This window comes from Mycotypha africana (assembly GCF_025528875.1).
Source record: "Mycotypha africana strain NRRL 2978 chromosome Unknown BDF20scaffold_8, whole genome shotgun sequence".
NCBI classification, from domain to species: domain Eukaryota; kingdom Fungi; phylum Mucoromycota; class Mucoromycetes; order Mucorales; family Mycotyphaceae; genus Mycotypha; species Mycotypha africana.
The window spans coordinates 1,486,525-1,512,703 of record NW_026515732.1 but is presented as its reverse complement, the minus strand read 5'-3'; the positions used below and the strand labels follow the sequence as shown (position 1 = coordinate 1,512,703).

General features: G+C 39.4%; 8 protein-coding genes across 8 annotated transcripts; 3 read left to right on the top strand and 5 right to left on the bottom strand.

The window, feature by feature from the left end:
- Positions 1 to 53: 53 nt before the first annotated feature.
- On the bottom strand, positions 54 to 2,556 carry BDF20DRAFT_670901 (Sec34-like family-domain-containing protein). Its single transcript, XM_053075996.1, has 5 exons — positions 2,186 to 2,556; positions 1,445 to 2,092; positions 982 to 1,368; positions 816 to 910; positions 54 to 746 (listed from the first exon to the last, which is right to left on the bottom strand). The coding sequence occupies exons 1-5, from the start codon at positions 2,312 to 2,314 to the stop codon at positions 512 to 514; spliced, it is 1,494 nt and encodes a 497-aa protein (XP_052934413.1). The 5' UTR covers positions 2,315 to 2,556; the 3' UTR covers positions 54 to 511.
- Positions 2,438 to 4,033, bottom strand: BDF20DRAFT_671134 (uncharacterized protein). Its single transcript, XM_053075999.1, has 2 exons — positions 2,899 to 4,033; positions 2,438 to 2,789 (listed from the first exon to the last, which is right to left on the bottom strand). The coding sequence occupies exon 1, from the start codon at positions 3,592 to 3,594 to the stop codon at positions 2,908 to 2,910; it is 687 nt and encodes a 228-aa protein (XP_052934412.1). The 5' UTR covers positions 3,595 to 4,033; the 3' UTR covers positions 2,438 to 2,789; positions 2,899 to 2,907.
- Positions 3,532 to 4,823, top strand: BDF20DRAFT_670909 (pinin/SDK/memA/ protein conserved region-domain-containing protein). Its single transcript, XM_053075997.1, has 4 exons — positions 3,532 to 3,777; positions 3,860 to 3,982; positions 4,046 to 4,201; positions 4,274 to 4,823. Exons 1-4 carry the CDS (start codon positions 3,682 to 3,684, stop codon positions 4,745 to 4,747), a joined length of 849 nt encoding a protein of 282 aa, XP_052934411.1. The 5' UTR covers positions 3,532 to 3,681; the 3' UTR covers positions 4,748 to 4,823.
- Positions 4,824 to 5,348: 525 nt separating this feature from the next.
- Positions 5,349 to 9,660, bottom strand: BDF20DRAFT_670992 (uncharacterized protein). The gene is made up of 5 exons (XM_053075998.1): positions 9,389 to 9,660; positions 7,914 to 9,327; positions 7,401 to 7,812; positions 6,160 to 7,319; positions 5,349 to 6,083 (listed from the first exon to the last, which is right to left on the bottom strand). Exons 1-5 carry the CDS (start codon positions 9,451 to 9,453, stop codon positions 5,586 to 5,588), a joined length of 3,549 nt encoding a protein of 1,182 aa, XP_052934410.1. The 5' UTR covers positions 9,454 to 9,660; the 3' UTR covers positions 5,349 to 5,585.
- Positions 9,661 to 9,785: 125 nt separating this feature from the next.
- On the top strand, positions 9,786 to 12,796 carry BDF20DRAFT_961140 (HAD-like domain-containing protein). The gene is made up of 10 exons (XM_053084944.1): positions 9,786 to 9,841; positions 9,912 to 10,209; positions 10,281 to 10,349; positions 10,418 to 10,509; positions 10,598 to 11,043; positions 11,124 to 11,227; positions 11,297 to 11,362; positions 11,886 to 12,050; positions 12,143 to 12,388; positions 12,461 to 12,796. The coding sequence occupies exons 2-10, from the start codon at positions 10,134 to 10,136 to the stop codon at positions 12,487 to 12,489; spliced, it is 1,293 nt and encodes a 430-aa protein (XP_052934409.1). The 5' UTR covers positions 9,786 to 9,841; positions 9,912 to 10,133; the 3' UTR covers positions 12,490 to 12,796.
- Positions 12,797 to 13,374: 578 nt separating this feature from the next.
- Positions 13,375 to 14,463, bottom strand: BDF20DRAFT_883893 (uncharacterized protein). The gene has a single exon (XM_053081825.1). It carries the CDS (start codon positions 14,387 to 14,389, stop codon positions 13,508 to 13,510), a length of 882 nt encoding a protein of 293 aa, XP_052934408.1. The 5' UTR covers positions 14,390 to 14,463; the 3' UTR covers positions 13,375 to 13,507.
- A 510-nt stretch (positions 14,464 to 14,973) lies between these two features.
- On the top strand, positions 14,974 to 23,841 carry BDF20DRAFT_670783 (uncharacterized protein). Its single transcript, XM_053075995.1, has 7 exons — positions 14,974 to 16,058; positions 16,147 to 22,291; positions 22,383 to 22,711; positions 22,792 to 22,950; positions 23,028 to 23,260; positions 23,329 to 23,419; positions 23,485 to 23,841. Exons 1-7 carry the CDS (start codon positions 15,140 to 15,142, stop codon positions 23,685 to 23,687), a joined length of 8,079 nt encoding a protein of 2,692 aa, XP_052934407.1. The 5' UTR covers positions 14,974 to 15,139; the 3' UTR covers positions 23,688 to 23,841.
- Positions 23,842 to 24,908: 1,067 nt separating this feature from the next.
- Positions 24,909 to 25,997, bottom strand: BDF20DRAFT_883885 (uncharacterized protein). The gene is made up of 3 exons (XM_053081824.1): positions 25,717 to 25,997; positions 25,478 to 25,653; positions 24,909 to 25,413 (listed from the first exon to the last, which is right to left on the bottom strand). The coding sequence occupies exons 1-3, from the start codon at positions 25,951 to 25,953 to the stop codon at positions 25,137 to 25,139; spliced, it is 690 nt and encodes a 229-aa protein (XP_052934406.1). The 5' UTR covers positions 25,954 to 25,997; the 3' UTR covers positions 24,909 to 25,136.
- Between the last annotated feature and the right edge of the window lie 182 nt (positions 25,998 to 26,179).

The window sequence follows — 26,179 nt, the reverse complement described above, 5'->3', positions numbered from 1 at the left end:
ATACAGAGATTTGGGGATTCAATAGAGAATTACTGATAACCATACGTCTGTGATGACAAATTCTTCATTATAGTATATTCATCCATATTCATTGAATCCTGTTTGAGACAACCAGGCTATTATAGATCTTGCTGATATTCCGTGAATTATTTACAAATATTCTAAATCTGCAGTCAGAGTTACTTTCAATGAATCATGTGAACTCTTTATCATCAATTTGTGTTCCAGGGCAATGCTGTCCACCCCTCCTAGACTCTACGCAAATGCCATCCTACTGCTTTCATTATGTTTTACTCTAGAGTTTCGAAGGAAGCGAATCATTTTGAAAAGCTGTATTGGTGTAATGCATGGTTGTCTTTGTCCAATATGTCTTTCCCCTAAGCGATTCATGCCTGATTTATTATAGAACAAATATATAGGTAATCTATGAAGGAAGAGGATCTAAATAGCTATCATTGGTAGTGTTGAAATTTTTAAAGCCGTGATTTCATCCGATCTACGGAAAAAGTATCTATGTCAAATAGGACAGACGTGCTTGCGTATCCTCCAGAATATTTCGAATTAATGGACCGAATTTGACCTCATTCGCATCCTCGGTGATGCCTAATACGGAATCATTTTCATCTTGCATTACATACATTAAAAATACATTGCAAAGTTCTGATAAAATAGTTGTATTGTTTTCATGAATGATTCTCGGTCGAAGATGATTGTATAAGTGGCGGGTTAATTGATCCAGATAATTGCTATGATTAGAACAGAATGTAAGCAATTGAAGACTCAGCTGAGAGTTATCATCGTACAGGGTCACTTACTATAATTTTTGCTCGCTCGACTTTTGAAAGAAATTATAAAATAGATTGTATTCGTCAGAGCAAAGACCCATCATATATGCACAGCTATCTTTCACCTACGCTCATTAGAAAAGAGTTAGACAAATGCGCTTTGTTATGATGCTTTCAGAAACAGAACGGTTCTTACGAATGTTAGTAGATCCGTCTCGTTCTTTTTCAGATCTTGCAACTTTTTTGTTATTAGTGGGTTCAGTAGTTGCTGTCTGCTTCGAAAGTAGTTGTAAAGCATCTCATCGTATATTGACTGATATTCCTTTTGAACACATCGTTTTTCAACTTGGGCTGTCAATGATTTGATGGTAGGGGCAATGGTATTAAATTTGACATAGAGCATGATGATATGTTTGCCTGTGCTTAGTGCTGCGTTTTTCTTATTTTTATCGCGTATTTCATTGTAGATATCCTGCGTCAATTTTTTAATAGTAGACACAACGTACATTTTAATAAGGGTAATACCACGCGTCATACACTGACGGAACCTCATATGATATAATTCAGCATCCCGAAATTCAGGCTAAAGAATGTTGGCGGTGAAAAAGTTACTGATCAGCCCAATGAACAATGGCGGAGAATAGAAAGAAATCACTCACATGTTCTTGCATATAGTTAATGCATTCATCCAACTTATCCAACATTGGTATGAATTCAGGTTTCAGACATATGTCCTCGCCTGGCGAGTTGAATAGTTTTACAACAGATTCTAGCTGGTTGAAGTAGGCTAATCGGGATGATAAACCATCCGCGACATGTGTAAGCCTCTCTTGCTCTTTCAGCAACGTCTCACATGCCTCTTGAATGGAACGTGTTCGTAAGTCTACAAATGAATAATTCTCTTTCAGATCATCAAACAATTGACATGTTGCTTTCAAATCCTCCAGAAATTCTTCACACACATTCTGATAGAGCAAGACGGTGGACAGATGATTTTGATAGACATCTTCTTGTCCTCTTTCCATCTCTGTTTCGACTGCTGTGAACCAATCAAAAAACTCTTGAAGGGTATCAATAGGTTTTCTATATCCTATTTCGTTAGCCATTTGCTTTTCAGCAGCTGTATCGGCTGCGGTTGCTTCTGCTAGAAGATTGGCGGTTGAGAGTGTACGTTTGATCGAATCTGAGCCCAACAAACGAGAAGCGAGAAAGTGTGGATTAACAGGTCCACTGGTATAGGTGCTCTGCTCTGGTGTCTGAAAACCAGGAGTGGCGATGGGCGACCCTGCCATTTTATCTTGAATATACTATAAGACAAGTAAGTACAATTAGGGACATTCATCAGAAATAGGCAATGGCCCTGATCTGTTATAGATTGTAATGGGCATCTCTGCACTTACCCAATTGGGAGGTAGTGGTAATTCCGCACAAGCATTCTGCAACTCATAAACGCTTTGGTTTTGCTTCTCACTCAATTTTGTTTTCTCTTCCCAATCTTCAAGAGAAATGCTACGGGCAACTTTTGACATTCTTACTGCTGTGAACACTGAAGAATCGCAGCGTTTTAAAGTTTAGATTGCTTATAACATCAGACCGTCGGTATCCCAAATGGTTGATTATGCGGTTCCTTTTTCTTGTTCCTTCCTCCTGCCCGATCTACAATAATAATGAGGCAGAGCAATGATACGATTTGTTGCGCGAAAAACTTGATAATTAAACAATAATTTTAGGTGCGGCTAGGTTATAAACTAGTAAACTTTGGTCCCCGTAATATCAGACTATAGGATGAGTTTTAAGAGTTTTTATATATGCTTTATGCCCTTGGGAATACCCAAATCTGCTAGTTTATCTCATGAAAGCAGCCATGGTAGTTTTATCAATCAAACATAGAATTCAAGTTTGCGTTTTACTCTTGGGCTTTTTTTTTATTAGAGCGCTATCGAATGATATGAGTTCTGCAATGTACTTGCATTCATATATTGCCACTCAACCTTTACTGAGGAACTTTTTCAAATGTTATAGGATTGAATAAAAAGAACGAAAACCAGATAATCAAAGAAATTTCATGTTAGTGATATCGTCTGTTCAAAGAACATTGAATCCACAACCCTACCATTTATCTTTATTCTTGTTGGTATCCTTCCACAAAGTCCAACACATACTCGATAAAATTTGAAAATGGTGGGTTTGTTAAAGCATTATCTTCGTTCGTGTTATTCACCATATGCCTGGTTGTTCCAAACATGCGTGATCTTTTGTTAAAATTCATAAATATGTAATCGTACTCAGAATAGCTAGCTATACACATCCAGCCGGCTGATCCGCACGATTCTTGCTCCTGTCCTGACATCATGACCCATTCTTGTCGTACGTCTTCAGAGCCACCAAAAATATCATTTGTGACAGGAATAACCTGCTGAGGGCTATAAATGTTGAAACCAAACACGTTGTAATGGTCTTTAATCAAATGCCACTCAGAAGATATACGCCATAATGATGATAAGTCGTCTGGTATACCGATGGCTAGCCCTTCATTTGATGCTTCTAGGTTTACAATAAGGCTCTGCAACTCGTCGTCTGTTGCAGGAGGATAAACTTCAGCGAATTTATCTTTCAGTTGATCAAAACAATAGCTCGTTCTCTTATCTCCAGCTAACATACTATTCCTAGATTGTTGCTGTTTTTTAAAAAAAAAAAAAAGTTTGAACAAGGAGAAAACTGGTGAGGCAAGCGTTTCCTCGTTTGGATCTAATGATTTCTTGCGTTGTGGCAGGAACAAGAAAAAGACTGAAATATACATTCCGCCCATTTTTTTTTCTTTTCTTCTCTGTCTCTGAGAAGGAACTTGTACGCTCGTCTTTTTAACAATATACACTATTCGGATTATAACTTCCTCATGGTGCAGTCAAGCATAGTCGTGTCTGAAACGAATAAAGCTCTTAAAAGGCAAACAGACGATACAGGCTCTTCCGTCGAGCAGCCAAACGAGGAGGTGAACTATGAAAATTGAACAGAGAGACTTTTGTTGCTTGATCGTTCTAACTGTTTTTGGCATGTTTCACTGTGAATGTTAGGTCAAAAGACCACGCCTAACAGATACCGATGCAGCTACAAAACAACGAAATAAACGATTATTTGGTACACTGCTAGGCACGTTGAATAAGTTTAAGGACGATGTTGCAAAGACGAGTGACATTGTAAGCCTTCACGATCAGCATATCCTCAGTATCGTAAAATGTGACTAAAATTTTTCCCATTAGGACAAGAACCGACAAGCAATCAACGAAAAATTGCAAGAGAAACTTGATCAGGAAAGGAAGGAGCTGGCAGAAAAGTTAAAAGCACGTAGAGAAGAGAAACTTCGCTTAGAAGAAATGAAGGCACAGCGCGAGAGAAAACTGTTGGAAGAGAAGAGAGTATGGCAAAATTCTGGGAAAAGGGTCTCATAATCATAGCTTACTTAGCACACAAGTCTTTCATTATTCTAGGAATTAGCAGAAATTATACAAAAGGAAAAATTAGCAAACTTTCTGAAAACGACGACGGAGCCAGCTCTATATTATTTACCACAAAAGTTAACAGATCAAATGTCCGAGACGATAAAAGACCAAAAAGAGAAGGCATTAGAGGCAAGAAAACAGTTTGAATTAAAAAATAATGACGACAGCCTTTCAGATACAGGCGATCGGTACCGCCACCATAATAAGGATCGTGATGCTTACGAGGACAAGGATGAAAATGTGGATGAAGCAAAACATAAAACTGCTGCCGAAGAAGTCGAGATCAACGTGAATGCGAACGCAGTAACTGATTCTGCGAATGATGTGGCCAAACCTACTGATGCGAAGACGGAGGATGACGCGAAAATAGAGACTGTAGAAAAGGTTGCTACACCTGGTCATGATGAAGCAGCAGAGACACCCGTACAGCAGGTTGAAACGGATGAGAGCAAAAAAGAATAATGTCTTCAATCGCTGCGATAGAAATTCCAATTTTTGTATTATACCAGCATATCGTACAGTAAAAAAAGAGGGTTCACGCAAATGCATATTTATAAAAAAGATTGTACAAACAGACTTGTTCGAAATGCTTCATTTATGCTCTTGTAATCAACTAAATTAAAAAAGAAAAAAAAAAAAAAAGAAGCGTCAATGGATAACCTAGGATGAGGAAAGGATATCTTTTATAAATGTAGATGGTATAGATAAAAAAAAGAAAGGCCTTCTGTGAATGGGTTGCTGGACCCTATTATACACACTATATAATACCTACTTTAGGATAACATTTACTGCATCGTTGTTGAATTTCTTTATCGTTGGTTGTTTGTGTTTTGCCCAATCCATCATTGATAAGCCACGATAGTATATCGAGATTCAAGGGATATGGGATTGTGCAATGAGAAATAGTTACTTTGTATCATCATCTTTCTTCAATGAACTGTCAGGAAGAATGCATGTCATGGTGTCTCAAAATTTTAACCAGGAGTAAATTCTTTCTTCGTTTTAACTTATTTTTTGGGTTTCACACTTGCAGTGCAATAAGTTTCGTAGGACTAAACAAGCGTCAGTTTGAGGGTGATTAAGGTAAACAATTGTTTTATAAAGAATTTTGTAATAAATATATAATATATGATATATACGAATAATTGTAGGTAGGTTTGACTCTAGAGTTATCATCGAGGCACTAGGTAGTATAGACCTTGGGCGCAGTCATTGACACATATTCTAGCCCAAGATCCAATAGTTTGTGAATTTACAATTTTACCATTCAACGATTGCTTTGTGAGCCAAAGCGAATCTATCAATGGCCGGTATCTTCTTCATCATGTTCATCTAAAAGTTGTGATAACAGCTTCTTAAAGTGACCAGTGTTATCTTCATTATTGTTGCTTATTGATTCCTTCAGGATGTCGCAGGTTTTTTCTTTTAGATCATCCAGCCAATGTTTTTGCTCGTTTGCAAGCAAAGAGCGATCATGATTTAGCAGAACTTTCTGGATAAATGCTATACCTTTTTGATCATTTAGTATATACGATAAAACTCCTGGCTTTTGTAATCCAGTAAAGACTGAATATCGAACATGTGGCTCGGTTGTTGTTTGATGAAGCAACTTTTGGATGACCTGAGAGCCATATTTATGAGTGCATAATTGGGGTAAATGAGGTATCAATTGGGATGCTAGTATGTCTAGTCGATTTTTTATACTGCTGGATTCTATCAGCCAGGATAGAAGTAAAGCACCGTTTGCATTTGTGGATAGCAACACAGAATGTTGACAAAGGGCTGCTGCTATCAATATCTAATGTGGAAAGTAAAAAACGAAATGAACACACATGTCCTCGCTGTACGCACCAGACTTTTGGATGACAACCTACTTTTTGATTCACATTCACGTATTCGCTTTCCAAAATACCTCGCATTGATCTAGCACCAAATCGACCCTGCGCAATCGTCATCAGTTTTTCCACCATGGCATCAAAGATAAACTGTGTCATGACCCTTTCCTCTTTCTCTTCTGACTCATGGCAAGGGGTGGTCATACTGCGAAGACAGCATTGCACGGCATAATTGCCGAATTGATCCAACAATAAGGGTGGTATAAACGGTTTTATATACTGACAAACCAACTCCATTTGCTCGGGTGTTTTGGCGAGGTCAATCATTTTTTGTGTCGCCCATGTTCCATTTTTATGCACACTAAGAGTGGCCAAATGCATGCCCACCTGCTGTAGCATGGCTGTCTTTGTTTCTTCACTACATTTCTCGAAAAGCCGCTGTACGACGGTATTGCCAATGTAATCAGCACAGATGTTTGCCATATCATCCATACACTCAGCAGCTACTGCTTCTGCTTCCAGCACGACATCCGTGGCACTATCAATTCGTTTACGCAAATCCCTCAGTCGAATAGAGTCGGACTTTTGACGACTTTGTTCAGGTAAGGGGGGTATATAATCATAATACTCTGTAGACATAACTTTCAGATCTGTAAAAAAGTAAAAAGCGCAGAGAATGTATGTAAGCAATAAAGAAAGGCCTACAGTTGCCTTTTCTTTTTTTTCTATGAAAATGCGTTTCGACAAGGTGTCAGTTTTACCTTTGACCAAGTTTCTGGCCATCTCCTTTTCCATTGTCATTTGACACATGATGTCTACAAGTTCGCTCTGCCAAGTTTTTGTACTCGTTAGAGTGGCACCGTGATCCCGCCTCATTTCTGGACTATGACCATTATAGCTATCCACATCGGTCGTGTCATCCAAAGACGATTTACCTTTTCTCAAGCCATTGGCGGGTGAAGGGGAGGGTGGAAGTTTTGCAAAGCCAACACGAATAGAAGAAGAAGAATGTACTCCTGGTATGGTCACTTTATTGTTGAGCAGTACTTCTCGAGCCTGGATGGCGCTTTCAGCCGAGACAAAGTTGATAAATCCGCAATTTTTTTGATTTAGCACCCGGACAGATTCGATGGCACCAAAAGGTTGAAATATAGCTTCCAATACGGGTACTGTCATATTTCCCGGTATGTTTCCCAACCCTACACAGAGTTGTTTAAAAAGAACAAGTCAATTTTTTGTTTTTTGTTTTCAACCACTGCTAAATTGCTCAAGCAACTCACATAAAGCGCGCGTTGGCTGTATTTGTGACAAAGAATTGCTTGCTTGAACATGGGGGATAGTATTGATATTACTGTTATGATGATTGTTGGGTGCATTCATCATTGCTGCAGCCAAATCAGCTTTGCCAAAGCCAATTCGGACAATACACTGTCCTACTCGACCTCCCATACGACTTAATATTTCCTCTTTCGCCTTGGCGGCATCTTCCGCCTGGAAGTAATTCACAAAAGCGCACTCTTTTTCGATCAATAGCCGTACACTCTCAATGGGGCCAAATCGAGAAAACACCTGCGTCAACAGGTCTACAGTGACGGTGTGGTCAATGTTACCAATCCACAAAGAGCGAGAGCCACTATTCTGTAGCTGGGTGTTTGTGGTAGGTGTGGAATGACTTGGCTGCAGTATAGATTTCTGTATGTGAAAAATCATGAAGGCGAAAAGAGTGGTTACTACGATGAAAGCTAGTTGCTTTTCTTTTCTTTTCTTTTCTTGGCAACCCCTGAGATACTTACTGTGAAGGGTTTTTGTTGTTGTTGTTGTTGCTTCAATGGTTCACGCTCATTACTTTGAAGATGGTCATACATAATCGCTTCATCGTCGTCCTTTGGATGGCTCACGGCCAGAATGTTGGCAATTAATTCTGAATCTCCTAATGATAAGGGAGCACTATTCTCTGTTGGTGTCAACATGGGTGGTGCTTCCATCTCGTCAACGTGATGGCCGCTATGTTGACCGTACTCTGAATATTCTTCTTCTGTCATGGATACTAAAGGAGATCTGCGTATGCCAGCACCATTACCATTATTATTGTTCCAAAAGTTACCAAGAGAACTCAACGATGGCAGCATATTCATTCGAACTGCATCAGCGCGACTCATGCTCGATGCACGGGGCCTCGTTGATAATTGCTGACGATGCCTTGCAGAAAAACCATCCAACGAATTTGGCAAGAAACCTGCAGGAGCCTGAAAGGAGGATGACAAATTTTCATGTGATAAAACGGCATGTAGTTGATGGTATTGGTTACAGCTACTATTCGTAGGATTGCTTTTCATGTTGTTGCCATCGCTATTTTCCTCATCATATCTAGCAGCAGCATTGACTGAATACGATCGGTTTCTGTTATTACCAGATAATAAGGACCGACTCGGCAAATGAAACTCAGGCGGGGATTGATGATGGAAAAGTCCATTGATCACAGGTTGCTGTTGCTGTTCTAAAACGGCTGGCGGCGGTGCTGGTGCTGTGGGTGGTGCTGCTGATCCTTCTGGATGTTGCTGTTGTTGATTGACGATAGGGTCTTCATCTTCTAGTCCTAAAGAACGCATGGTACGTGCAATTGAAAAATCGTTATCGTTTTGCAAAAGTTGTTCTGAGGACGGAGATAAAGGTGGGTCATGATGTTTCAGCCAAAAGTCATTGACTGGCAATGAGCGAGGTGGAGGTGGAGGTAAATTGAGCGAGCCCGATCTGTTACGACCGCTAATGCTAGGAACACCAGGAATATTGGAAGAAGCAGTGTTAATAGTTTGCAAAAGAAAAGCGGCTTGGTGTGGATGAGAGACAGTCGCTGGCAACGGCTGTTGATGACCATTATGAGCAGTGCTGCTGCTAATGCTCATGTCAGGGTTGATGAAGGAAGGCATAGTTCCTGCTCGAGGACGTCGAATGGGCGACGACGAAGACGCCATATTTATTTTACTGTTGCTACCTTCGTTCAGCAAAAATGATGTTATATTACGATCGTTCTGATGATTGTTTTGGTTCTCTGAAAACGAAGTGGAGTAAGCTGGTTTCGGTCTCATAAAATTGATTGAATGGGATGCTGCAGCATAACCATTTTGTTGCTGTGGTAGTTGTCGATGCTGCGGGTGCTGCTGATTGCTATCGTTCAGGTCGTTTTCTTCAAATAGAATGTTTAAATCTCTATTTTTATGAATAGATATGAGTAATCTTTCATAGATCGCATATCAAAAAGTCGATGTACCTGGCAGTAGTGGTTGCATAAAGAGACCCCGACGAGTGTTTCAGAGGATTTGTCAGATCTTTCATATAAAAAAAAAAGAATCTATCTAACTTGCCCACTTAATGTATAGAATTTGATAAACAGGTTTCTTGCAAGCCGAGCAAATAAAGGAAAGGAAAAAAAAGAGGGGCCAAAATCTGTATAGTGCTGCTTTTATATCAAAATAGTTCACTGAAAAGAAAGGAGTTTTTTTAACAAAAGGGAGAAGAGAAAAAGGCGGAGGCCAAGGAGACGAAGAAAAAAAAGCTTAATATACTGTCGTGAGTAGACAGCTATTCTGTTGTTAAGTATCGTGTTGGTTACACCGCAAGGTGTTTAAGCTTTTTTTTTTTTTTGAATTTAATTAAATTCGTTCAGTCGTCAATCCCTTAGCAAAAAAGATGTGGGTTCTCGGCCATAAGAGAAATTTATAGAGTATGTTAACGCAAAAGGACGGTGACATTACAGCAAGCGAGATAGTTAAAGACTATTTCGTTCATAATAGTATCGAAGGATATCCTCGAAAATGAGGCGAGTGATCTGTATTTTATTTTTTTTTCACTATCTGGTAGAGGTAATAGAAGCTCTATCATAAAGATGGGGCAAGTAGTTCAAGAACTTGGAACTTCGGTTGCTAAAAGCCCGATCCAGTTTTGGTTAAATTGTTTGTTTCCCGTGCGTTGTTGAAAATAATTTCCCTTTTCCACAAGTATATCTCAGCACAGAAATGAACCATCTACAGACTAAAGCTGATCGTGAAGCATTCATTGACAAATACGAAAACTTTTTATTCGATTGTGATGGTAAAAGCCCAACAGCATGCAGAGGCAGCATAAATGGTGCATATATTTATGGTAACAAAATGCTCGATTAGGTGTTTTGTGGGAAGGCGATCATATGTTTGATGGTGTACCTAACGCAATGACGCTTCTAAGAGAAAAAGGTAAAACTCGGATTCAAGTGAAACTTCTTCTCGTCATTGACACAATAGACTTTGTCAATATTTCATAGGCAAACGTGTTTTTTTTGTCACCAACAACAGTACAAAGTCCAGAGAAGCATTTTTGAAAAAGTTTGAAGGTTTTGCTATTAATGCAACCAAGGTATTGAAAATACAGCACTTCTTTCGACACAAGATGCTGTAACATGATACATGGAATTAAAATGGCACTCTATATTAACATCAAATAGGAAGAAGTGTTCAGCTCTGCATTCGCCACCGCCTCCTATCTCAAACATGTACTGAAATTCCCTTCAGATAAAAAGGTATACATTATCGGTATGAATGGCATTAAAGATGAATTAGCAGCAGAAGGTATTCGCAGCTGTGGTGGTGAAGAAGACAGTGGCGTATTTGATAACGCCCCAATCGAAGATGATGAGGAAGTGGGTGCTGTCGTTATTGGCTTGGATACAAAGGTGAATTACAGAAAATACGCAAAGGCATTCGCTTATTTGACACGAAACAAAGGATGTCATTTTATTGTCACGAACGAGGATTCAACTTATCCTCAGTATGGTTCATTCTATCCTGGTGCTGGCGCTATTGCTGCTCCTATTATCACAGCCCTTGGTAGACGTCCTGACGCTGTCTTGGGCAAACCAGCCCAGAATATGCTTGAAGCTATTATAGCAGAGTGAGTAAAATGCATTTCTCCTCTTACCAATGAGCCATGCAACCTCATACTCTCGTTCGTCCTCATCTATTTTTCAACAGATACAACATTGATCCCAAAAAGACTGTCATGATTGGAGATAGACTGAATACAGACATTGAGTTTGGAATTAATGGGAACATCGACACCTTATGTGTCTTGACCGGTAAGTAATTGTCTTGAGAAAGTCTACTGTATTGTGAAGGAATTCATTGACAGATTTCTCTTTTTTAAGGTATTACAACTGAAGAAGAGTTGTTGAGCCCTGAGAATAAAACCAGACCTACTTATTATATTAGAAGTTTCGGTGATCTCGGTAACTAATAACTGATGGTTTTGCCACCGTAAATTAAGTATAGAATAAGGAGGTATATGCACCATCTCTACTCACTTTTATGGGTAAGGCGGGAAGAACCGCCTTGTATGGTTTTTGCCTCTGTACTCAATTAGACATTTCGGTTAAAAAAACATAATAAATATATAATTCGATTCTATCTCAGAGTGCGATTCCAACAGCGCAAATTCAATTTATTTAGTTTTTGAAATTGACTTTATGTAACTGTTTTCTTTGACCTTTTCCCCTTTATTTGAACGTTCAAACGCTTGACAGAACAGAATTCAAAATGAGCAAAGCAGTAAGTTTGTACAAAGATGTTTAGAAAATTTTGAACGGTTAGAGGTCGGGATATCTAATCAAAGCTTTACTCTCATGTCTTTTGGAACAGCCCACTCAGGAACAACTCGATGGTAATGTCATGAATTGTTTCATCTGAACGATCTGTCACTGGTATAACTCAACATTATCTATTCTTTCTTTTCTCCAGAATGGAAGGAAGCCTTCTCTTTGTATGATAAAAAGGGCAACAGTACAGTTTCGTCTGCTAACCTCGGCGACCTTTTGAGAGGACTTGGTCAAAACCCTACACAAGCTGAAGTACAAGAATTGATCAAAGAAACTGCCAAGTCCAAAAACATCCCTGAGAACCAAGGTAACAAAAGAATAGGAGTACAACTCAAGGAGGTATACGGAGAGAGGATTCAAGCATGTTCATCTCTATTGTTTTACACTCTACAACAATAGAATTTGACATTGATTTCGGTACCTTTTTGTCCATTCTCACGCGACCTGATGGTTTCAAGCCCGCAGGCACAGCACAAGAATTTATTCAAGGCTTCCAAGTGTTTGACAAGGAAGGCGACGGTTACATTTCAGCCGGTGAATTACGTTATGTCTTGACTAACCTTGGTGAAAAGTTGACGGAAGATGAAGTGAACGAGCTCTTGAAGGAAGTTGAAGTTGGTAAAGATGGCCGTATCAACTATGTTGGTAAGTTCGTATATGGGTGGTCTCTATAGTTTTTCATACAAGTAGTGTTATCCTGATCCGATTTTGTTATAGATTTTGTCACTGTCGTTTTGTCTAGTTAGACAAAACCACAGCCCTGATTGCAATATATTCAATTATACCGCCGTTTGTCTTTTTGTTTGAATTGAGTACTTCAGTTTTCAAAAATAATAAACGGATTAATGATAGTGTGCCATGTCATCCATACTTCAAGGGTGCCGAAGAAAAAGAAGAGTGTAATAACAATGACTATCATGATTGGCTGCTATAGGGTAATATTCACACTCTCAGTTTAGTTGAAAGCTTCTGAACTATTGTAACTTGTTACTTTTTGGTGCTGTCTATTTAAATGATGAAGGTGTCTTCCTTACACTATTGCCTTTATCAGCGCAAATGACCTGTTACTTCTGACATCTGTATCATGTTATAAATTATCAGTTTCACTGCTGATATCGTGTATTGTCGTGTATTAGGTTATTGAGTTATTGTCAAAAGTGTATAATAGCTACTAGATACACTCTTATTCTTTACTGGTGAATAGCAAAAAGTCGGTACAATAGTGCTAGATTTTCTTTTTATCTCTCAAAAGGAAATACTGCCTCAGATTAACTAATCATACGTCGAGAATGCAAATAAGGCAAGTATGTCTATTTCATTGATTCATATCGACTACTTGATTTCTCGCGATCCAAGAAAGACAAACACTTGAAGTACGCAGAAGAGAATGTTGATATTTCCATTCAAGACAGATTTTTACTTTATCTCTTTAATGTGTCCTTAATTGATGTACCAAAAGTTTGTTTTGCAACTGCACGCATTCCGCTGTCCCGACAATTTGTACAACCAATTCACTTGAAGAGAGAAAAAAAAAAAAAAAAAAGAAAATTTGTTTTCAATAATTTACAACATAGTGAGTAACCCTCAAAAACAGATCGTCCAAACATGCGAATAATAAAGCATGAGATGCATTCTTATTGAGACTATCAGCTTCATTTATTTATTGTAAAGAGAGTTGTATGTTGTAGCGATAATTAAGGGCTGAGGAATCACAATAATGTATGAGGAGGTTCTAGGCCCATGACTAGTGCTGATGTATTCGAATCAAAGACCAAAACAACAAAGTAAAAATCGCTGCACTCGATTCGTGCGTGAAGAATTTAAATTTCTTTTGCTGTTAAACAGATGGACTCTCTTGAAGAAAAGACTTTTCCTGGATGCTCGATTCAACAGATAATCTGCAGCCCAATGGTCTTCACAAATACCTAAAGGTATACCGAAATACGCTTCACATGCTCTTTCTAAATCCTCTAGATCATTTTGGTAATTGATTCTGTCTTCATCCCATCCTGTGTATAGTTTTTCCTCTTCAATATAATAGCGTCCTGCACTGTTCTTGCTTTTTTCAGACTGTTGCTGTGCTAACCATTCCATCCCTTCTACAAACCATTCAAGTTCTTCTTCTTTCGTGATATGACAATGTTGTTCTAAAATTATGGAGCGTATGGCATCCATAGTGATTGGCAGCTGATAAGTCTTGCCGAGAGATTCTGCATTATACCGAGGTCGCTTGATGAGTGTCTTTGTTTTTTCTCCTGTAACAACTGAGGGCGTAGTAGTAGTAGTAGTAGTAGTAGTATATTCCAGAATATACTTGTTATGTTCTTTGTTCTCTCCAGATACAAATCTCTGCTTGTATTTTTCAAATGAAGAGGAAAGGGTGGATAGCCCATGCTTTCGGGATCTTCTTCCAGTGACGGTATTAGTATTGTGATAATCATAGTCAATGAGACAATCTGGATCAACTTCTTCTGTTATAGTCGTTCGTCGCTGTTTTCTGCATCGTGATCTGATATTGGAGAACGTAGTAGAGACGGTAAATTGTTTCATTCTTGAGAAAAGTGCTTGTTGAAAGAAAGAGGAAATGTGGATGAAAAAAAGTTGAAAAAGATGAAAAAGATGAAGAAAAGGGGAAAGCATAATCATTAGTCCAAACTGTTATAGAACATTGAATGTTTATGTGAACTCATTCTAGACATGTCAATCCCTTTTTGCTTGTGTCACTCCAATTTGTGATATCCCTTTGTTGCTGTTTCTTTAATAAATTTGCAGGCCAAACATCTACAGCCTCAATTTACCACAAGTTTATTATAGTATACTCTCAGGTGAAGTATAACATATGTAAAACAATTAATATAAATGCTGTATACCGGCAGTATATTATAACAATTTCGTCTGTTGGAGGAAAAAAAAAAAAGGAGATTTTTTTGTGGAGAGACATGACACCATAGCACAGAAAAGCTCCACACAAATTCAGGAACCAGTTCGAGCCCTTTTGGGCAATCTTGGATGCTGCTCAGATCGTCACTACTGTGAGTTGATCCATCCTATTGCCACTCAGTAACATTGAATACTCACTGTTTATAAACACCTCGCCCTTGTTTCCCATTTGTATCGTTAAGCTTACTAAAATATCCGAAGTTTTGTGCTATTTTCCGATACAATAGACCTTGCAATAAAGGTTGAGTATAGTGCTAATTGTTCACTAATGATTGACAGTTTGTGCACCCCCAATTTCAAGCACACCTTTGTATGTTATTCAGTCAAAAAGTTTTGTCTCCGCCAATAAAGACTTACTTTCTTATGCATAGATTTTATGGCAGTTAGTCCAAGCTCAGTGGTCCATTTCAATTAGGTTAATCACACAGCATTACTTGGCTTTATGGTGAAAACATTATGGGTAATGACAACGACAAACAGAGGAAGTCCAGTTTAACCTCTTTCGGATTTCATTTGCCAGATAACAACCTTAACGAGGAAGGTGTTTTGACGAAAATTTTTGACAGAGTACTCAATGCAGTATCATCAACATCGGGTCATCAACATGAGCCTGTGGCTTCAACAGCAACAGTATACTCGCGAGCTCCATCAGTACGGACACAAACGTCGTCGATGACGGAATCGCAACTTGGCGATGCTCCACCACTTCTGTTACAAAATACTTTAAACGCTACGCATTCAACCTTAAGTAGACACTTGACGTTAGACTCTCCTACAGCAACTTCCATGAGATCAACAAATACTGCTTCATCGTCTTTAAACGATGTCGCGAGTTTCTCTATTCAGTTAGCAGATGATACAGTCGTCGTACCAAGGTCGTCTTCGTCCACCACAACCACAGCAACCACGAATACCACAGTTACTGTTGGAAACCAGAAATCGGATGTCATGTTCATGAATAAAAATAAAAGCCATCATAGTCAGGCTAGTAAAAATAGTATTACTTCGAGTGCAAACAGTATGAGTCATAATGCTCAAAAAGGCACTACCATTCAATTTGCTGTTCCTGCCACAACGATGACCTCCACCAAGTCTCAACAAGATCCTCAAGATGCCTTGGAAAATCTGATAAACAACGTGCACTTGACAAAGCGAAAATCAATCGACAGTGATACGCAATCCGTCGTAACCAACTTTTCTATCAGTAATTCTAACTCATTATCGAAAATACTATCAAAATTAAGAGGACAAAAGGCGAGTGCCAGTAGAGGAGAAGAAGAAGAGTTTTGGATGCCCGATGAGCAATGTAAAGAATGCTACAAGTGCCGTAAACCCTTCACACTACTAAGAAGGAAGCACCATTGCCGAACGTGTGGTACGTATCTGTCATCTATTACAAAATGAGAAAGGAAGGTCAATGATTTTATCTTCTTACTTTTGCCCATTACCTTCATTATGCAAAGGACAAATATTCTGTGGCAAATGTGCATCTCATATTATATCGGGCAAAATGTTCAAACAAAAGGGACAAGTAAGAGTGTGTAACTTCTGTTACGCTGAACAGATACAACAGCTAAACGAATTATCAGTCAATAACAACAGCACATTCAATGATGCCATGAGTCATAATAATTCAAATAACACCCTCCATCAGCATTATACACACAGCACAGATAACAATACACTTCAGTCACCCATAGCAGACCCCACGACTTCTACATTGCCACCTTCTTCATCCTTTGTTAGCAATATCAATACTCAAGATGCAGCAGCGCATCAGTATGATACCTATGCTTCCTCACCTATCATACCCACGCAGAAGCCCCCTTTAGCATTACCGCAAATGCAAATACCCACTGCTGCCTTCAAGCATGTCATCAGTGGTTACGGCAACGATGATACCACGACCTTTGCCTTGGAAATACCCATTCAAGAGACAGACTTTGCAGATGGCGCTGGATCGCCTTTTGTACCAGCAGATAGATCTACCAACAATCATTTAGGATCTTCAATAGATGCATCTACCCTACATCATGCCAACAATAGTTCTCTCATACCCACGATTACTACCACGAATACCAGTGATAATATAACAACTGCAGGTGGTCTAAAACGATTATTTGATGCTGGCACTTCATTATTGAAAGCAGGCCGGCCACGGTCCAACACTTCTTCTTCTGCGCCGTTGATGGACGATCATCATCCTATAAGGCTTCCCCAGTCACCCTGGGGCGGTGGTGGCTACCCGTTCTCACCCTCCCTTGATAGAGGAGGTGGTACAGTATTAGCAGAATCGGAATTAAGCCCTTTTCCAGGAACAACAACAGCTACATCAACTGCACCCCCAGGAGGGTCGGGAGCGACAACAAATAGTCCAATGATCATAGAGCATTACCAAGAGCAGCTACATCGCCATTCTCCCCTACATCACCACACGAACTCTTCTTCCTCTCTTCATTCATTGCCACCACCACCATCAACTCTATCGACACAACAACAATCTCCGGGTCTTGGAAGCAGAAGTTCGGCGCTATTGGACCATCCTCTTTATCATCACCAACCTCATCACTATGTGTCTCATTTTAACATAAAGCCTTATCCACAGCATTCTCGTTCTACAGATCAAATGGCATTGTCGGCAGGAGGCAGTGCAGTCGTCATAGGCAGCGACGATGAGTCATACGACCGTCGGCTGCGTTTGAAGCGAACGGAGGAATTAAGAGGATCTTCTACCCTATCACGTCGATTGAGTCTGACAGGAAGTCAAAGTAATAGTAGTCTCGGTGATGGTAGTAATGGAAGCACTTTAAACACCCCAACCGGTGGCCACGCGAATACACCGACAGCATCCAATTTATCAGCTAATAAAGGCAACAGAAAGAGGACTAAAATGCGCATTAATACGATAGGCTTGCCAAAGTCGTACGATACGGCAACAGTGACAGGTACGGGTGGCGATAATAGTAACTCTTCACCTAACCCTTTCAAATCCATGTCATCACCTTTCATGAGCAGCAATAACAACAGTTTTATCAACGGTGGATTTGATTCAAATATTAGCGATACGAGTAATAGTAGCGCAAATGGTAATGGTGCTATTAGCAGACTAAAGCTGCCGCCTACGCCTTTGAATAGACAACGTCGGCTTTCTACTGGGCCTTTACAAACAGTTGAATTAAGCTTAGGAGCACGTACTCATGCTCGTCTTATGTTGCGCCAACTCATGGCCGATCTCCATGATTTGATCCCTACCAAAAAAGAGAAAGATGAGTGGGAAGAAGTTATTATGCAGCTCTTACTCAAAGTCACTACCTGTGTTCAACCAGATATTAGAGCTGGCGATGATATGGATGTCCGCCATTATGTCAAAATTAAAAAGATACCAGGAGGCACTCCTTCCGATAGCTTTTACATTAAAGGCATTGTCTGCACGAAAAACGTAGCTCATAAGCGTATGTTGGCTATGTTGCGTAACAGTCAACAGAAGCAACAGCAACAAAAAGGACCGAACGCAACCATTAGCAATAGTAGTATCACGACGACTGGACCTTGTCCTCAATCACGGATTTTAATCTTGATGTTCAGTCTAGATTATTCACGTGTTGAAATGGAAAATCAGCTCCTATCTATCGCTCCTGTGATATCACAAGAAAGGGAACACATAAAGAAATTAGTGGGTCGAATCGTTGCTCTCAAACCGTCATTATTATTGGTAAAATCGACCGTGTCAAGACTGGCGTTGGAGATTTTGCTGCAGAATAATATCCCCGTCATTCATAATGTCAAACATAGCGTTATTGAAGCAGTTGCTAGGTGTACTCAAGCGAGCATTATCACTTCTGTGGATAAATTGTCACAACATCATTTCTTGCAACAGCGTTACAATAATGCTGGAAACGTAGGTGATGAATTGACGTTTGGTAAATGTGGATCGTTTGAAATAAGAACTGTCATGCATGAATGGTTGACAAACCGCCGCAAAACTTTTCTGATTTTTGATGACTGTGCACCCGAGTTGGGTGGTACTATCGTTTTACGAGGAGCCCCTCTAAAAACACTAAAAACTTTCAAAAGACTGGTCGATTTTATGGTATTTGTAGTGAATAATTTAAAGTTGGAAACATCGCTGCTTCTCGACTCATTCGCAAAGACGCAGAGCTCAGCTCGCGACGTCGCAGATGAAAAGCTAAAAGCTCGATCTCTCTTATCAAACACTATCAATAACATGTTTAACACAACGAATGATAAAGATCAGCAGCAGATGGCAAGCGAAAGTAATGCCAATCCAAAAATAGCCCATCATTTGATTGTTCAAACAGATGAAGATAATGCTAGTCTGACGGAAACTAGTCATTATATCAGTGGACTGCTGACGCTTTACCAAACCACCATCCTCTCCGTATCGCAGTCAGTGAAATTTCCTCCACCCTACTTATTAATTGTTTTAAAAGACACTGAGGACAGACTAGCTACTCTCCAACATCAAAAACGCCGGAAAACATCTCTATCAGTCGCATCTATTATGACTAACCAAACCAGTAAAGAACCGAATCTGTCCAGCTTACCTTCATCCGCTTCACCAACACGTTCGACTTTTGAGAAACAACCTTCCATGGATTTGGTGCTGCGACAACAACAGCAGCAACAACAGCAGCAGCATGTGGATAATGAAAAAGCAGCCTTTTTAGATGAAGAATGCTATTTACTCGCCTTGAAGAATCACCGTACTTCCCGTGCTTGGGATGCCTATATTGGAGAGAATCCAGAATCCATCTCACCCTTTTACCATCAAAATATCGTTGTGCTTTATTCTAGCGTATGTACTGTTACTACAGTTCCATGTCAGGGTCCCGAAATTCGAATTTTCAGCTTTTATCGTTTCCCATCGGATAAAACACTGGGTCAATATCTTATCCATTTATGCAATGATGCACAACAATCTTGTTCATCCGTGATGTGTAACCATCCGATGATGCTTCATTATCACTCTTACGCACATGGTACGGCACGCATCAATGTGATGATTGAGCCTTTTCCGTGTCCTTTACCTGGTATGGCAGATAAATTATTGATGTGGAGCTATTGTAAAGAGTGTCAGAAACCGACACCCGTTCTACCTATGTCTGAGAATTCATGGAACTACTCCTTTGGTAAGTTTTTGGAGATTCTTCTTTACCAACGAGGAGTTTATTGTCGAGCGGATATTTGTCCTCATGAAATGACCAAAAACCACATCCGCTATTTTGGTTACAATGATCTCTGCGTGCGTTTTCAATATGATACTATTGAGTTATTGGAAGTATCAACACCGCCTATGAAATTATTTATACAAAGTAAAGTGCAGATGGATCTCAAAGAGAAGGAGCTTAAGTTATTGAGAAGTAAGATCATCAAGTTCTATACCAGCTTGACAGAGCGCAATAAGAACTTTCCTTTTGATTTGGTGGATCCACGAAAATTGGAAGCATGTAAAGCTGAATTGCAGGAGATGTCGTTGGAGGCTCAGGGAGAGAAGAAAGATGCCCTTCAATTGTTACAGAACGTATATGCTACAACGGATCCTACCGATACGTTGACGATTCAGGTCGTGAAAAGAAACTTGTTTCAGGTTGTCACACATTGGGACGCTGTCTATGCTGATCTGGTTCAGTTTTATTTACAGCCTGAACGTGAACTGAAGAAGCTAACAACGAATCAGCTGAAAAAGATGTTCCCTAGTGAAGAGGAGCAGCAGTATGTAGCGAATGAGCGAACAAAACGAGCGGCAGAAGTCATTGACTTGCCCTTATTGAGTATTGGGTTTGATGACGAAGGAGAAGACGAGAAAGAAAACGCGTATACAGATGGTGAATTGTTTACTGATGTGATGACAAGAAGTAAAAACAGTAGCAAGCGAAAGAAAGTAAACTCCTCTACAAATATAAAGGAAATAGAAGAACAACATGACATTCTGTTAATGCCAGCATTATGTAACTCGCCAACGTCGGAGGGTTATGACGCTGTGGCAGCTTCAGAAGCTAACTATCCTGTTGAGAGAGAAATCTCCATGGCTGATAAGAAGATGTCAAATGCTGCGAAGAGTACCACTACATCATTTTTAAGACCAGATGTACGTCGACGGCTTTCTTTGGAACTTTTGCGTGAGCTTAATGAGAAGTTTGCTTCCTCGTCTTTATCGAGCGTCGACCGCACACAGCAGCAGCAACAGCTAAGACAACAACAAGATCAAGAGCAAGAGCAGGAACAACGAGAACAACATCTGCTGCTGCTGCAGCAACAAGAAAAAAGAACAGCACATTTGATACCTCTTGATGCTCCTATCTCCTCAAGCACAAAGCATCTTAGTGTCAGTAAAAGCCCTGGTAGTACTACTGCTAGTCTTCCCGCTGCTTTTACGCCATCACGTATACCGGTGCCATGCCAACCATTACGGCCATCAGAGTCCACACACCTGCATGAGGATGAGCCTTTCACAGAGAAGCAACAGAAAGAAAGGCAACAAAAGCAACGACAAAGGCATAGCATGCACATTGATACATTATTAGCCGCAACGGCCATGGCAACAGGGAATAACGATATCCCTAGCAACGTTAAAAAGAAAAGGTCCCATCATTTAAGACATCATTCCGTCGGTCATAGTCAGAATATGTTTATTCCAGAAGTGGAAGAAGGTACAGCTTATAATGGAATGTCCGGAAACATGCTGAATCCGCAATACCTTTCGAGAAGAAGTTCAACATCTAAAGCGGCAGGGGATAATACTTACTCAAGTACTACCAATAGTAATAGCAGCAATTACCATTTCCGTTCGCGTTTACCGCGCAAAAAAACGTACATACAAGTATATACAAAAGCCAATGACTTGGTACAAGAAGATATAGAAGACGAGTTCATATTAGACGGGCGTAATAAAGCGAAAGCTCCTGATGTTGCTACTGATACCGTTACAATGAAGAAGAACACTCGATTATCCGATAATGCGTCTATAGATTACTTTTCCTCACTAGCACCGTTGGTTTCCGAAGTGATTAATGATAAAGCCAAATCCAATCATGTTGATGGACAGAGCAACACAATGAGCGACAATTTTTCTGAAGCAATGCCTGGAGTTGTTGCAACTAATACGGCTAGTCCAAAATCGCAATTAGAGAACGTGCCGAAATTTACTGACACAACAAAACCTTATTCCAACGAAACACAAATGAATTTATTCTCCTCAACGTCAAGTGGATTAGGCAACCATAGTGGTAACGAAGAAGACGATGGAAGTTATCATAGTGGTGGCAAGATTGGCAGTGATCTTCCAAGTGCTTCTGATCTATTAGCCTTACAAAAGCAGCAGCAACAGCAACAACAACAGTTGAATAGCTACGCTGAAGCCACACTTCTACCAAATATTGTTAGGAATACAGAGGTTGCAGATACTGCTGCCGCTACTGCAGGCAAAAACGGTACTGCGGCTGTCCTTACAACAACAGCATCCAATAATTCGGCAAATTTGGAAGAAGCAATTAGACATTCGGCAGAAAAGATGTCGTTCATGAAAACTCTGACAAACTTCTTAACAGACAGTGGTATTGGAAACCTAGTACCCTTAGAATCTCCATTGTAAGTATCGAAAAAAAAAGAGCAAATGTAACCAAAATTATCATTGACTAATTAATCATCTTTACATGAACTTTTCCTTTTTTTTTTTTAGCCAACCAACAGAATATTTGTTTCCTGACTCCTATGTAGTTGTTCGTGAAGATGAGCCAAGCACGATCATTGCTTATACCCTTAGTTCTGAAGATTATTTAGACAAAATGTATGAAATTCAACAAAATTTCAATGGTGGCGGAAGCGACAAAAGTAGCAGCATCAGTAACAGCAGTAGCGTACACGAACTGGCAGACCTTAGTGCGGTTGCTCCTTCTATGAAAGATTTCCCCACTGAATCTATCCATACATTGGATAATAATGCAGCTAATTTAGCAGAGAATATTCAAGAAACATTACTGAGAGAATCAGGAACTCATATGAGATATAGTAAGCCATCATTAGCAATTTAGTTGACAACAATGGTGAAGATGACATTTCGTAACGTGTTATTTTAGATTTCTCTACAGGAAACACGAAATTCTTTTGTAAAATATTCTTTGCTGAACAATTTGACGCGCTGCGCAGAAACTGCGGCTGTGATGAAAGTTATATCATGTCCTTAGCCAGCTGTAAGAAATGGGATTCCTCAGGTGGAAAGTCAGGCTCGGCATTTCTTAAAACGGCAGGTTAGATCCAATATAATGTTTCTATAAAAGATCGAAGCAATATATTCTGATGTTCTGGCCTTTTTGGAATACAATAGATGATCGTCTGTTAATGAAACAAATGTCAAAATACGAGCTGGACGCTTTTCTAGGATTTGCACCTGCCTATTTTCAATATATGTCAGAGGCTCTCTTCAGCGAGCTTCCTACAGTTCTTGCAAAAATATTTGGATTTTACAGTATTGGATACAAGAATTCAGCGACCGGAAAATCTATGCGTATGGACGTTCTTGTTATGGAGAATCTATTTTACCAAAGACATGTAAAAAAGGTAAAATTCAGGCCAAATTATGTGTTTTGTAGTGATGTAAAAGCATTTTACTGAAAACTATCCATTAGATATTTGATCTGAAGGGGTCAATGAGAAATAGACATGTTCAGTCGACTGGAAAGCAAGACGAAGTTCTATTAGACGAGAATTTAGTAGAATGTGAGTGATGGTTTGACGCCACTACGTATATTTGACAGTGAATTCTAATAACATTTGCGTTATAGTGATATATCAATCGCCATTGTTTATTCGAGCACATTCAAAAGAGATACTGCGGAGTTCGCTGCATAATGATACCCTTTTCTTGTCAAATAGAAACGTCATGGATTATTCTTTACTTGTCGGTATAGACGAGGAAAATCAAGAGCTCGTAGTTGGAATTGTTGGTAAGTTCCTCAATCGTGATCTTTATCACTATGACTGCTGAGTAGTAGCACTCGATACGAAGAATAAGGTTTCGTTCTATTTTCATATGCCATAGATTTTATTCGAACTTTTACTTGGGATAAGAAATTGGAGAGCTGGGTAAAAGAATCTGGAATCTTAGGCGGTGGAGGCAAAGGGCCGACAATTGTTTCTCCCAGGCAGTATCGAATTCGTTTTAGAGAAGCGATGGAACGTTACTTTTTGATGGTGCCTGATTTCTGGGCATTGACCAGGCAGAACCGTACCTCCTATTCTGCACTATACCATTACCATCATGCTGCTACAGTGAATACTGAATCGGATGAAGATTAACACAAAAAAAGAAGCTGCTTTTTTGCATGCTTGTGTTGCCTTACTGATAAAAGTACGTAGAAAATTGCGATACGTATACGATGGTTCCACCAGTATACCATTAGGCATGCAAATAATTTCTTAAATCCATCCATTTGTCTCTTACGGAGGATTATGAAAATACAATTTTTCGAGTGTTCATGCAACGAGGTCGTACAGCAATAAAAAACGGCTATGCACAGTTGCTCATCAAGTATGTCAATGAAGTCAAACGACTCTTTCATTACAGATTCCCAGTAGTCTATTGTAAAAAAGTTATACCAATAAAGATAATATAATATTATGAATATATGAAATACTCTAATTTAAAAAGATTTTCTTTTGAACTTTTCATAATTGCTTGCTTAAAAAAAAGGTTAGAGCTAAGAATGAATAAATGCAGCTCAAGATTATTCATCACAGGAAGTGGGCCGTGTGGCAGATAAGAATGATGCATATTTTATAGAGTGATTATCTATTCTTTACCAACGATGGTTACTCTATTTTTTAGTTATGGGTAGGTGCACATCTGTTGGCTTTGACAGCATATGTACAGAAGAAAATTGGTATACTGCCTACCAACAATTCCATCATATAAAAATAGGTTGCATAAGTGTTAAAAAAAATAACATTAATATATAGAAAAGAGACAGGGTCGATTTATCGGATTCATATCATTAATATATACATCAAGTTGCTCACTGTCATCAATTGTAATAAAAAGATTCTTATTATAGATTGTTCCTTCGTTTTTTCTTTTCGTTAGTCACTCACTGCGTACTTTAACATAAAGTTTTGCAAAGCTATGTAATTAGATTGGCGTTCAAAGATTTGCTTAGTCTAGCCAATCTTTTTGTATTTGAAAGAATAACAATTTTCGCACAATAAAGCCATAAGTTCTTCTGAATCGCTAAATAGTAGCCGATGAAGATGAGTAGAGCTTTTCTCTTCTCCTCAACGTAAAATCACAGAATAGCAAGGTAAAAGCGGTAATAGATGCCTCACCAACGGCTATCAACCGCTATATTTTTCAGGTTGTCAATCACAGAAGCATTTTATTATACTAGAGGGACGATGATAAAAGTTCAAACACGATTGCATCTATTCTAAATGGTAAGGACTACAAAGCAATAGAGAGTACAATAGCAGCTACCAATGAGGCAAAAACCGCAGATACACCATTGGCATTAACTGTATTAGCAAAGCTAGTAGCGGCAGTGGGACTACTGGCACTGCTGGAAGCCGTGGAAGAGGAGGAAGAGATGGAAGTTGTACTATTTTTCTTTATGGTTATTGCATCAGCAGCAGCTTGTGTAGCGTTTTTTACAATTACGAATGTAGGGGCTGGCTCGCCCTTTTGACCACCAGTAGCATTCCAATCAGTGGACCCAACCTCACTATAAATGTAAGAATGAATCATCAATTGGATGGGAAATTGATATAAAGAAAACAAAGTTTTACCAAGTTTGATGAACGGGAAAGTAAAGAGTGACGTTGGATTGAGAAGATAGATCAACTTGAGGCACGGAGAAACGAATAGGAAAATCCAAAGCGTCTGTTGGTTTGAGAACACCGCCCGTCCATTCGACTGTCTTAAGGGTAGTGTTCGTACTGTCTGTATATGTCATAGTTAGAATCTATCAAGAGAGCGTATTAGCATCAAATCAATTCAAATTCATGAAACGAACAGCTCCACTTACCCAGTCAGTAACTGTTTGAGGTACAATATGTCCAAGATTTTGCTGAGGCAAGGTTACAGATATGCCTATTGTCGAGGAGCCATTACAACCATGAGGTACATGAAAAGCGGTGGTGACGTCTTGACCTGGCTCACCAAATTTAGGAGACAAGGTTATGTGAGCTTGACTACTGGAAATAGCACCTATGATAAGCAGAACACCTGGAATAGACCAGAAGGTATTGAAGGATGGAGACATGGTTTCAACAAAGTTTAGTAGCGTAGAGAGAAGGGTTCCTGATTACTATCTTTTTTTTGTTTGTGTTTTGTTGTCAAGGTTTCCTCTTTTTATACGATAGCTAGGAAGCGGAGGTTTAATGGTACGGCAAAAATCTCGCACATGCCAATCAGAAAAATAAGCTTTTTCAGGAACCTCAGCTCTTCATAGGCATAAAGGTTTGCTTCAAATACATTACATGCATTCT